Consider the following 12,881-nt stretch of genomic DNA (forward strand, 5'->3'; position numbering starts at 1 on the left):
TTTGGTCATGCCTGAATCCTTTATTTTTTATTAAGGATCTTCAGCATGGAACGAGAACTTCTAATATAGATTGCACAGTTGGAAATCTGGACTCAGCTGATATCTGCCTCTTGAATGCATCATCAAAAGAAATGAGTGAAAGAGTGACATTCTAGCCAAAAAATTTAGATTTTGTTTTTAATTAACAAATGAAAATTACTGTTATGAGAACCAGGTGATCCCACAGTGTCTCAGCAAGAAACCTCACAAACTGTTGATAAATGTAGTTATTCAGACTGTAACTTCAGTGAAGACAGTGACAACTTCCTTAACATTTTGACTTGAAGGTTACTACTAGTTGGAAGCCCACCCTGGTGAGAAAAGGCTCAAGATATCACCAAGTTCAACATCGCTTTCTCAGCAGTTACATGGCAGAGCTGCTGCTGCACTGCAGGAATCCCAGCAGGTCTATCCAAGAGAAGGTGAAGAGCCTCCAGCCAGGTTCCCTGGGCTCCCCTCACCAGCTGCAGCAAGAATCCTGTGACTTTGGAGCAGTCATTAATGTTCAAGCCAGTACAGCTACGAGACAGATGTATCTTACAGTCTGAAATGCCCCTAAGTAAGATGTATTTTAACCACCAGAAGGAAAGAGAAACTGTATTCAAGAAAGAGGTTTCTCAACACAGCAATGCTGATATATACAGAACTGCATCAGCTGTCTCCTCAAAAGAAAAAAGCTGACAATGAGTCACCTTGTTTGACAGCACGAGAAATGGACAACCAATCTTTCCACGGCGCTGAGGTAGACAATCTCAAATTGAAAAAATATTTACTCATATGGATGAAACACAAGGAAATGCATGGTGCACACCATCTTTCTATTAATATTTCTCCTTTTTAGGTCTCTCTGATCTTTTTTCTGAAGTGAAGAAATGTTATTCCTTTTGATACAACATTTCTCCACAGATAGGTAATGAATAGAAATGGTCAATATTTTTTCTGAAAATATTTGTTACTATATTTCAATTTTTAATGCAAGGTCATATAGATCTAAGGATTGTAATTCTTTGATGTGTTTGAGTCAAATAAAGACATAGGATTCAGAAGAAAATATGTATTAGATAGAAAATAAAACTGGAAGGGCCCTTAAGTAATCTAGTCTCTTGCTCCACTCAGTAAACATCCCTGTCAGATCCTTTTCATGTGTTCTTAGAGTACCCTAGTGACGGAAATCCCCAAACCTCCTCAAATATTCTACTATTATTCCATTATTCCAATTGAAAGTCCCCTTTTTTTTTTTCTCATGCCAAATCTAAAACGCCTTTTCTGGATTTTAAGTCCTGTTTACCACATTTACAGTGACCCAATCTATTCCATTGTTCTTTGTGATTGTGTTCCTCTTAGCTTTCTCATTTAGTCCCAAGCACCTCATTTATCTGAACCTTTCATTGTGAATAATTTTTTCCCTAGATTTCTGGTAATCCTCACTGTTTCCTCTCTAACAGGCCCACTTCTTTCTTTAAACACTGTGCCCAAAACTGAATGTGTTATTCCAGCTGATGTTTTACAACTATAAAGAGAGTGAAAGGATTATATGACAGTGACTTTTCTCTTTGGTTACAGTGGTCAGCAAAGCAGCTATTGAAACTCTAGAGGAAATTTTACCCTCTTTGGAGGGTATGGCTTACATATAATTAAAAAGTGCCACTTGCAGTCCTGACTGTTGAGATTCAATGTGCTGCACAGGTTTCACTTAAAAAGAATGAATACTCATAACAAATGAGTTTTAATTTGTGTGCTGGGTGATAAATTCACTATTAGCACTGGCTCATTCGGTAGCATAACGGATTCAATTGTACTTTATATAACTGCCATAATGGGAATGACAAACATTGTTATGCACTTTTCACTTAACACTTTCTTAACAAGAAATTTGTGACACTACTGGGATGCATTTGAAGATGTTTATGAAGGAAAATAACTAATTATCATTCCCTTCAACAACTTCAAATTTTAAAAGCATTTTCCATCCAATTCCTTTTTTTTTTTTTTTTTTAACAGATAATTTTTTTTCCCATGCTATAGATCAGGGAAGCAAGAAAGAACTGATTATTTTGTGAAGGCTGTGGAAATGGCCAAGGTAGCACAAGAACTGCAGAATGTAGTTCTACATCTTGTGTTCTGTGTTTGATTGCTTAGGCAGCGGCGCATGCCTACAATGTGGGGTGAAGAGAAAAGAAGAAATCTTGCTTTTAAACACACACCACACACACATGTTATTATTTTCCATTTGCTACAACTTACATTCACTTCTGTGTGGGGAATCAATAGCCACAAAGCTTGTCTAAAACATAGCCTATAAGGCTTCCAATACTTTAGATAAAGAACTCCCAGTACCTTAATCTATTACCTATATTTTATCGTTTTAATCTTTTGTTATCTTTTTGTCTTTTATTTTTTAATCTTTTATCTATCCAAGTAAAATAACTCCCAGATAAGGAACACCTAAGTTGAATTAAAATGTTAGGCTATTTTTAGGAAGATGAATTTCACTCTGTGAAACCAATGTTTTTGGTCAGTATATTTTTAAAATCATGAGTTTGACAAAAGTGCAGTTTCACACAATCTGCAAGATCTTGATATCCTCTTCCTAAAACTTCTAGTAGTCTTCAGAGAAACAGAAAAGATTAAGGAATCCATTGCAACTTACCACTCCAGAACTTCCCATCGGGTGAATAATTTCTTGGATTCAGACACTTCCCATGAGATAGGTGGAAACTGTTTTTACACCCAGTACAGTTCTCATAGCTGTACCCAACACATGTTGCACAGCTCCTGTGGCAAGGTTCGCATTCCCTAGAAACGTCATCAGTGAAGAAGCCATCTCCACACTCACTCACACATGTGCCACCTGCAACAGAAACAGAGCCTGGCATCCTGGTCTCTACTGACCCCTTTTAATCCTGACAAGGAGGTACCCCACCTGTAGCATCTCTCTGTCTCCAGCAAGAAACAGTTTAAGAAAAAAACAGCATATAAGAACACGTGAAACTTTTTGTAGCTATATAAACCGATTTTTTAGCATGAAACCTAAATTCAGGTCAGTTGCTTATGTAAACTTCACAAACCAAACCGATCAGCACTTAAATTTATATCTAGATGGGTTTTCATCCATACCCTAAATACTGCTACATACAAATCTTTCCAAAGTCCAAATCTGGATAAACATTTTATGGTTGTGTCCCAATTTTTGTACTGGCCCAACATAAATTCTAAGTCCAGATTTCTCTAAGATTGTTAGATATATGCAAATTCTGAGGACTGAATGAATCTCTAGTTTCTGGTGTATGTAAAGCTAACCTTAGGTAAATCTAATCCAGTTTAAGGGTTGGCATATGGCGGCAAAGCCCCCAGAAGGTCTAACACTGATAGATTTTTGAGCTTCCTCAAGTTTTAATTAAAAAAGTGTAGACCACCAGATGACCTCAGGTTGTGACCACAGAGTTATCCATGAGTGTGATGATTTTGTACTCCACTTCTGGGCAATGTCCAAGATTTCCCGTGATTCATATTTGGCCCCATGTCTGAACCGGACCTGCCTGATTTATGGTTTTGTAATAAAGCTAAGAGATTCCTAGTCTTGTGTGAATCTGGTGTGGCATTTAGTGGTTTTAACTGAGCTCATTTCAGGGTGTTTAAGGCTTGTTACTTTACATGGACCCGAAAGTCAAAGTAAAACTGGACTTGCAAATAGTAAGGAAACGTTTCCATGTCCTTCTTTGAATTAAAACCCCCTTCTTTCACAAAGTCTGAATCAAATACAGTATATTTTGTACTTGCCAAAAAGAGTGGAAATGCATTAAAAATGAAAGTAGAAAAAAAACCCTGGGATTTTGTAGTCAAATATACGGAGCCTTTGAACCAAAGAGCACCATTGGCTAACATAACCATCTTATGCTAATGCAAATGACCGGATTCTGCAAAGTGCTAACTCCTCTCAGCCTCCACTGCCTGCTGTAGAAAAGATGTATGAATTTGAGAAGTTGAGTCCACTCTCTTTCTCTAGAGAACAAGTCTAAAATACTTTCCTTTATATGCCATGCTTGGTACTTTGCTTACCTGAGAGATAAAAGCCTTCCTTACAAGAGTCACACTTCTCCTTGTCACAGCTGTCACAGTTGCTAGGACACTCTCTACACTGCAGAGAACTTTCATCTCTGTAGGTATTTTCTGGGCAGTATTTATAGCAGTGCTGCTTATACCTGCAAGATAAAGAAGAACATCATTAGCAAGTTTCTTTTGAGTTGAGCTTGTTTCATATATGTTTCTAGGTACGGTAATGGTAAAGCTCTGTTCTCATCCTAACGAACAGAAATTATTCCTCTAACAATGGATTCAAAGTGTATTTGTGGTTCTGTTACTTATTGAACCGGCAAATTTTAACAAGTCATGTTTCCTAATCTCAGAGTTCTTAAGTATAAGTAGTTTGATTTGCTTTTTTAAATGTAGGCACAAAAAAGAATGCATGCTTAATTAGGAATAACTGTATTGTGGTTGTAAAGAGCTGATCGCTTGTAAAAATATGTAATCCAATGTCATTGCTTATAGCTAGATTGAATAGCCTTTTTATCAACATTTTCTTTTGTCATGGTAATTTTCACAGAGATCTCTTAACTGTCTCTTTGAAAAGCAGTAGAGGAGTTCTTTTTCCTACATTTAAGTTAAACTTCCAATTAATTTATGTATTTTTTCCTTTGCTTAATTTCTTTGTATTTTTACAAAACTGGACATGATATACTAAGAGCATAGTAGTTCCAAATCCAGAGGCACTGGTCAACTTTTAGACCCTTTCTGTTCCATACTCCTGTCTTCATATATGCAAAGTTGACATCAGTCCATAAGGTTTAAAAGGCCTTGATGGTGAGCGACCGGCTAGTTTTTCAGCATTTCCCAAACCCAAAGTTACCAATTTCCAAAGTTACTGTTCTCAGGTAGTCAATATTTAAAAGAAATGTGAAAACGTACGGATCTATATAGTGAAACCCATATTGTTGCTTTAGAAAAATGTACAGGCATGAAGAGCTATATAGCTATACTTACATATAGTAGTTCTGAATGCATGTTATACAGATTTGTTGGTCATCTGAAATTAAAAGTGTGAAATTATGTAAATAATATTCAGAGTTAAAACCAGAATGCTAAAATGAACTGTTGCTACACCATTTTTATGTTAGTATTTCCTACGTTAAAATCACCACAGCTATAACTAGAACATTATTACCTCTGAGTCTCTTTTTGCATTTTTTGGAGATAAACTTTTCCACAATCAGGTCCTGGCCTGTATTTTTGCAGTGACTTACGACTTCTGAGTCCTCAACATAAGGTATCTAGAAGGTGTTGAGTGCTTAAGGAAGAGCTGTTCTGAAAAGCAGAACCTTCCCAGGAGCTCAGGCTGGGCAAAATGAACTCTTAAAAGGAAACTCGAAGTTGTCCAAATCTGTAGTTTCATCCTATTTCTTTATTTGTTGCAGAGATAAGTTAAAAGCATTTGGCACCTTTTCAAAGCAAACTTTTCAAAAACACATAAGTAATCAGTTTAATCTTAAAAATCCTGAGCTAGACAAATATTTTCTATATTGGGGTGAGGAGGGCACAGCTTTTGGGTAAACTTTCTCACCAGAAAATTAATTTTTGCATTCAAAAATTTTGTTGAATGAACAGAAGAATTATTATACAACTGTGACAATGGTTGATATGGCTTTATGCTTGCACAAAGTAAGGAATATTCTCTATAACTTTCCATTATCTTCTGTTAGCTTTCTATTTCTTTTGTCTTACTAAAATATCCCAAAGGGAGCAGAGTGGAAGGAAAGAGAACAACCTGGTTGAATGTATTTATAAACTGTTCTACTATGAAATGCCTATAAATTATTTTTGATATTAATAGTACTCATAAGGAAAAATTTTCACTGAGTCTGTTTGAACTGTGTCTACAATAAATCACACTTTACACATGCAAACTTATTAGGCAACATGCAGTTGGTTTTGCAAGTAGTTCTAGCAATTTATTTATGAGGTGTAAAGTTTTACCCAGAAATGTTGCAGATCTGTGAAAATATTCTCTTTACTGTTTAGAGCCCAAACAGAAACAGCAATCACCTGATCTAGTGTTCTTCGCATTAGATTTTATGTTAAGACAGAAAATACTCTTAAAATATGAAAACATTTTCTATGAAGTCTTCCTTTACTCCTAGATAAAAGACAGTTGGTTTGTCCAGGGCTTCTTTTTGAATGATTTCTGAAATACAAATACTGTTTCTGCAGAAGGACACTTCCTGAGATAATTTTTCCCCAATTCATTTCTGCAGGCATCTTTCCTTACAGTGTTTATAGACCATTCTAAGGAGCCAGGCTGATATGACAATAAATAAGTGTATGTATACCTTTTGAAAATTGTTGTGGTATTGGCACATACAGTCCTTATGTTTCATTGATGGAAAGAACAGGGTATGCATCAAAGAGACATTGTTAAAATTGCTGGGGTCGCTTGGGGGTTTTGTAACTAACTCTCCATGTACTTTCTGGCTTTTATGAAGAAAGGACTTTTTCCTCTCTTTCCTGTGGGAGGTTCTGACGACATTTTTCTTTCCTAACTGCCCTTTCGGTTTTGCCTGTATGGGTGACTATCTATATAGCTCAATTTGAGCCAGATCTCAGCAGTAATTGAAACAAAGACACGATGTCTGTTTGTCCTTTGGAAACAGATTAGAAAAAATTAAGTAAGTGACCATTAAGTAAAGACCATGTATTTTGAGTTGGTTTAGGATCTAAGAGAAAGTATCTAGGAATGTATGGGTAAAATAGTTTGTTTAGATTGCAGATTGGGATACATATTGTAGAGAGGGCAAAAAAATGTTTCACAGCTACCACTTGCATCCTGCTGCTTACACAAAGTATAGACAGAACTGGTAGTAGTAAATACGTTATTAGAAGGCCACAAATTTCATAGGAATAGCTGGTTTGCTGTATTCCACTTGGGAATGCACCGAGTCATTCTCCAAACCCAAGATTTTGGAGGCTGGGGAGAATTTATTGACAATTTTGTGAAATAAAAACATGCAGTCATTAGGCTAGTGCAACCTAAGTTCATTTGCCAGTTTGTCTACTACATTACATTATTTATCAACCTTACTGAACCATTGTTTTTTCTCTTAAAGACATACCCACTAAGTAGCAGCTCTACCACCTTCTATACTGAGTCATAGTTTCTGAATTTAAACTGTTGAGGAATAATGAAGATAGTTTAGAAAGGAATGCAAAGAGGGCAACTGTCTGATAGCAGGGAGAGAGAAGGCTAGATATGCAACTATTCCTGCAATAGAAGATTTGATATTTAACACATACTGTGTCTCCAAAATCTTGGAAATCAATTTTAAGAATGAACTAAGCCTAGAGAATTTTATGGATATATATGTGCAGTTCTTCAACAGTGGCTTCTTGAAAATCTGTCACAATCAGTTCTTGGACCAGCAGTAACAAACTTCTTGTATTCACTGTGACTTTCACTTGCCTATAAAATGATGAAATCTCTGTGGAGCAAAGTGGCTTGGTTAGTGTGTCATGTTCCAAAAGTCTTCGTGCCATGAGAACTGCTAATATTTTATTTATATTTTACAGTTTCCATTTCCATTGATTTCCACTATGTTGAGCCTGTGCTACTCTTTTGAAGACAGAAACAAAAGTGATCTTGATAGTGTTGGAAACAGGATTCAACCAATTTTAAAATATAGGGCCTCAGAAAAAAAACCAAGTCCTCTGTGACTTTCTGGTTTTACTGCAGTTTTCTTAGATAAGTAAGGATCATCTAGAGTTCATAGAAAAAGTCATTTGGTTTCTTTCCTTGTCTGTAATAAACTGCTACTCCTGTTCACTCCTCCACCCCCCACCCTTCTAAAGTACAATACATTTGGAGTGCAGCTATGTTATAATACAGAAAAGGTACACGCAAAGATTAAATATTGGTCAAAAGCCAAACATTCATGCATTCTGTTGGAACATTCTGATTTGAAATGAATTAGTGGGGTTTTTTTCTGCTCCGGGAGGGAAGTACGGGCATTAGCACTACAAGCATAGCATTGTTGTACTGGAAGGGTATTTTTGTTCCAATATGTAGATGAACACTGTAAGTGATTTTTTGGTAGTATTACTGTAGAAGCTTAATGAAATATTTGGTACATAATTTCTTCTACATTAAAAATGAGCTTCAGAGCATTTTGGAAATCCCTGTCACTGTTTCACTATGTTTGAGTGTTCATGGTACTTAGATCCTAATTCTAGACAGTTCACATGGCTACCCCGCTATACGTTTAAGTAGCACTTACTCAAGGTATCCCGTCTAATTAGACCCAGATCTTGCAATGACTTGTATGCATGCTTGACTTTATCTACTGTATACAATAAAGCTGGGAGTTGAAGTTAAGTGCAAGGGTACATTTTGCAGGATCTGTATTTAGACTGTAACATTTATTTTACCTTCCTGTTTTGTTTATGAACTTTTTTAAAAATTAAATTTCCTGAACTATTTATTGGCTCAGCCATGAGCCTATAATGTGCTAAATGCACTCAACTTTTTTTTGCATTCAAAAGTTCAGGATATTCACTGCCTGGTACTTAATGCCTGGTTTACCTTTCCAGTTTAATTAAATGTAATGACTGAAAATGATTTTATATTACATTACAGTTTTCCTTTAAGAACCAGCCTGCAGTAATTGTTTAATTTCAACAGTTACTGCTAGATTTTATTTGCCTCTTACATTCCCCTGAACAATAATTTACAATAATCTAAAAAAAGTACTATAAATTGTACTATATCACCAACAAGAGTAATTATATATTTTAACTATCTTAGACCATTTTTTTTTTTGCAGTTTTTATGGCATCTTAACTAAAATAACTGAAAAATACAATCCAAACTTAATATTATTTTTGACTGAGAGCATACTGAAAACTCAACTCTCACTATGCCTTAAAAATGAAGATTTCTGTTGTGGAACCAAGGTTCCAGTTTGTTTGAGAAGGTATTTGTTTGTCTGTGTCTTTTTTTGTTGTTTTTTTTCATCTCGTGGTTTTTTTTTTTAGTGTTTTGTCAGTAAATCAGCTTTATCTTTATTCTTATTTCTGCCATTATAATTTATTTTGACAAGTCATGTTACCAGGAAGTAACCAGAAAAGATTGTGACTTTTAATCAAGTAAAAAACTGGATTCTGTTGTCAGTTAGATTTATACAGGGTAAAAATGGCATTCGTATTTCCTCTGTCCAAAGAATACAACTTTGGTTCAGTCAAGATATTTAGTGAATTAAAAATATATGTATTTTAAGTCAAAAAAGAAAAAAAATACTTTGAATAGACTTCATCTCTTCCAAAAAACATACTTTTAGTAAAATTACCTCTATTTCATTTTTTAGTAATATTTTTTATTTAAGATAAAGCTACCTTCAATTAGGATGAGACAAATACAAATAAAAAATCTTCTGAGTGTTATTCTTGCTGTAAAGCAGATTACCTGAAAAAAACCCACACAGCTTTAATCTCAATTACCTTACTCTAAAAGAGGAATAATGTCACTTGCTGTTAATTGCATTTCATTGACAAAATAAAGGGAACGAGCCATATTTTCCTGATCAAATAAGAATTTTAATATGTGGTAGTTAGGAGTAGAAATGAAGTGCAGATAAAATGAAATTAAACCAAAAATTAGTATTATAATATACATTACCTGAAATGGTTCAATGGTTTGTATGACTGAGGTGAAACATTCATAAATACTTACATACTTGTATGTATGTTGATAAATGCACCAAATTTTAGATGAGATTTCACTGAGGGAAAGTAATGAGATCAGGAAACTTTAAGGAATAGAAAATTTTAAAAACTGGCTTAAATTGTAAATACTGGGTTAGAAAGCTCTAGTCTCTCACCAGACATAGCTGACCAGTGCTGTAGTGAGATTTACACCACATAAGAAGCTCCAAAATGTGATATCAACCAGAGAAGTTACTGCTTATAGGGTTACAAAGAAGAACTAGTGGTTCATTCGTACTCCGAGTAAAATAAAAGGTAAGAGTACTTCACTAGAAATTAAATTGACATCAGCAGTACTATGTAACAATTACGAATATTTGTCTTAGATTGTATTCTATCGCTCAGATGTTATGTTTTGTTCTTGCTCTACTGTTTCCACCTGTCAAAATCTCAATGTGATCATTTTAAGAAGCATAAAGCTGTATGTTACTAAAACCAAACTTTCTATGTGTTGAAGTGCATTTTCTGAACACACTTATTACGCTGAGATGGTTCCTTATGTTTGAATAGTTTCTTACTATACAGGTAGTTCCTCTAAGTGATTAGCATTACCAAAGAGTGCTCTCCTACAAGCAAAAGTGCAGACAGTGGGCCAGAAGTCCTAAGTTTAAGCCACAGACACCAATGCAGGTTTTACCACTAATTTGAACGGCTGGTTTCCATTGGTCTTTCATTAACAAAATAAATTTCTGCAGGCAAAACTCACATGGGAAATATCTTTATATGGATAGAATCCAAGATTCACACTGCTACAGGCGAACTGCTACAGTGGTCCCATAATTCAATTCCTTAACTGAGATATCAAAACCCTGAGCTTTAGGCTGGTGCGAACCCAAAGAATTGAAACAAGTGCATATTGAGGTAGAGTTGCTTGAGTAGAATAGAATAGAATAGAACAGAACAGAACAGAACAGAATAGAGTACTCCCAGCTGGAAGGGACCTACAACGATCATCTAGTCCAACTGCCTGACCACTTCAGGGCTGACCAAAAGTTAAAGCATGTTATTAAGGGCATTGTCCAAATGCCTCTTAAACACTGACAGGCATGGGTTAATGACCACCTCTCTAGGAAGCCTTTTCCAGTGTTTGATCACCTTCTTGGTGAAGAAATGGTTCCTAATGTCCAGTCTAAACCACCACTAGTGCAGCTTTGAACCTTTCCCATGCATCCTGTTCCTGGACCCCAAGGAGAAGACATCAGCATCTCCCTCTCCACTTCACCTCCTCAGGAAGCTGTAGAGAGCAATGAGGTCACCCTTCAGCCTCCTTTTCTCCAAACTAGACAAGTCTTCATCCACTCCTTACAGGAGCCCTGTCACCAGCTTTGTCAGCCTCTTTAGGACACATTCAAGGACCTTCACATCCTCTTTAAATTGTGGTGCCCGGAACTGCACACAGTACTCAAGGTGAGGCCACACAACTCTAAATACTCTTTTGACCTCTCTTTTGACTGGATGCTGATGCTGTGTTTGATGCACCCCAGGATGCGGTTTGCCCTCTTGGCTGCCAGGATGCACTGCTGGCTCTCATTGAGCTTAATGTCAACTGGCACCACCAGATCCCTTTCTGCAGGGACGCTCTCCAGCCATTTATCTCCTAGTTTATAATTGTTTTCAGCGTTACTCCATTCCAGGGGCAGAATTAGGCATTTGTTGGTGATTATAAAAAACCCAAAGTTCTGGCAGAGGGACCAGTCTTGGTGCCAGGTGTTGATCTTTGCCTGTTTCTTGCAGTGTCTTTCCCCATTAGTGGGAGGATTGAGAAAAACATTGCCTGTGCTCCCGAATACTTCAGCATTCTTCCCAGGGCCCTGAAACCTCTTCTGACTGATCTTGGTCTTGTTGAAACATCACTGGTACTCATGTGAAAGACCAGGAGTAGGTATTAATTCAAAGACTGTATTAACTTCATCAGTTTTCTGGTGACATCCCTGATCTGTGCCCCAGGGAGCCAGCAAACTTCCCCCAAAAGAGGGTCCAGTCTGCAGGTGGTTTAGATTATGTTTGGTTTAATATATTTGTTCTTCAGTAATTCCAGCAGAACTCAGCAGCTAACATTTCTTTACTGTTTTGATTCATGAAGCTCCTGAACTGCAGATTGTTGAAGAAGTACCAATACTTGCTTTGTTTTCCTTTGTAATATTAGGAGTATATTCACTGTTTGGTCAGTGGCTACTGAGCTAGGTGAACTTTTGGTCTGATGCAGTATTTTTCTTCTGTGCTCTTATTTCTACAGAGAACTTTAAACTAAAGTCTGGAATATTTTGTGTTTGCAGAACTCATGGTTCAATTTCATATCTTAAGTTTTTCCAGTGACTTGCCCCAAGTTTGGATTTTACCCAGGAAGCAATTTTCTTTCTCAGAGAAATAAAAATTGGAAAGACAGAATGTTTTCTTTAACATATACATCTTGTATCTTCAGTGTGCAAGAAAATTCTCTTTTACCTGTACTCTAGGAAAGACAACATTGTCTAATGTAATGTTCTGTCTACACTGAAATGTCAGTACTAAAAATCAGAAAAGAACAGTTCAAAATCTTCCTGGGCGTTCTTTTGCACAGATTGCATATTCTCATTCCAGAAGCCTGTGGAAACGAGTCCTATTATCTGCAAATCTAAACTCCATTCTGCAAGATTAACCTCTTGAGGAAGATTTACTCTGAGATAAAAAAGGATCCTTATCATAATTTTCTCTGGTATTTTGAAAGCCAAGGTCTATTCATCATCAGGGAAGGTTTGAAGAAATGAAGTTTTCCTTTGTGTTTCTTAGGTTGCTATGGGAACCAGATCACTTTTTACTCATTAATCATGAGCACAACTGCCAGAATTGCAATCTGTACCTGATCTTGAGCCTGTTCACAGTGCTGCCCTTTTAGCTATCTCACAGGTTCCTTAAATCTTCTCCAAATACCTTTTTTTCTCACTCCCACTGCCTTATAGACTGTATTCCCCCCCATCTCACTCTGTATAATGGATCTGATGGAGCATTTGGATTATTGAGTCTCTCTTCCCGCTTCTATAGCTGTATGTTTGTACATA

At 36.4% G+C, this 12,881-nt stretch overlaps 1 protein-coding gene across 1 annotated transcript in view; it reads right to left on the minus strand.

Annotated features, from left to right (window-relative positions):
• PCSK5 (proprotein convertase subtilisin/kexin type 5) overlaps positions 1-12,881 on the minus strand; it is a 237,051-nt gene that overhangs the window by 21,965 nt on the left and 202,205 nt on the right. Inside the window, 2 exon segments of the mRNA XM_009887718.1 lie at positions 2,690-2,890; positions 4,099-4,241. Coding sequence (XP_009886020.1) covers positions 2,690-2,890; positions 4,099-4,241 — 344 coding nt within the window.

This window comes from Charadrius vociferus, unplaced genomic scaffold (assembly GCF_000708025.1).
Source record: "Charadrius vociferus isolate BGI_N301 unplaced genomic scaffold, ASM70802v2 scaffold286, whole genome shotgun sequence".
In the NCBI taxonomy this organism is placed as follows: Eukaryota; Metazoa; Chordata; class Aves; order Charadriiformes; family Charadriidae; genus Charadrius; species Charadrius vociferus.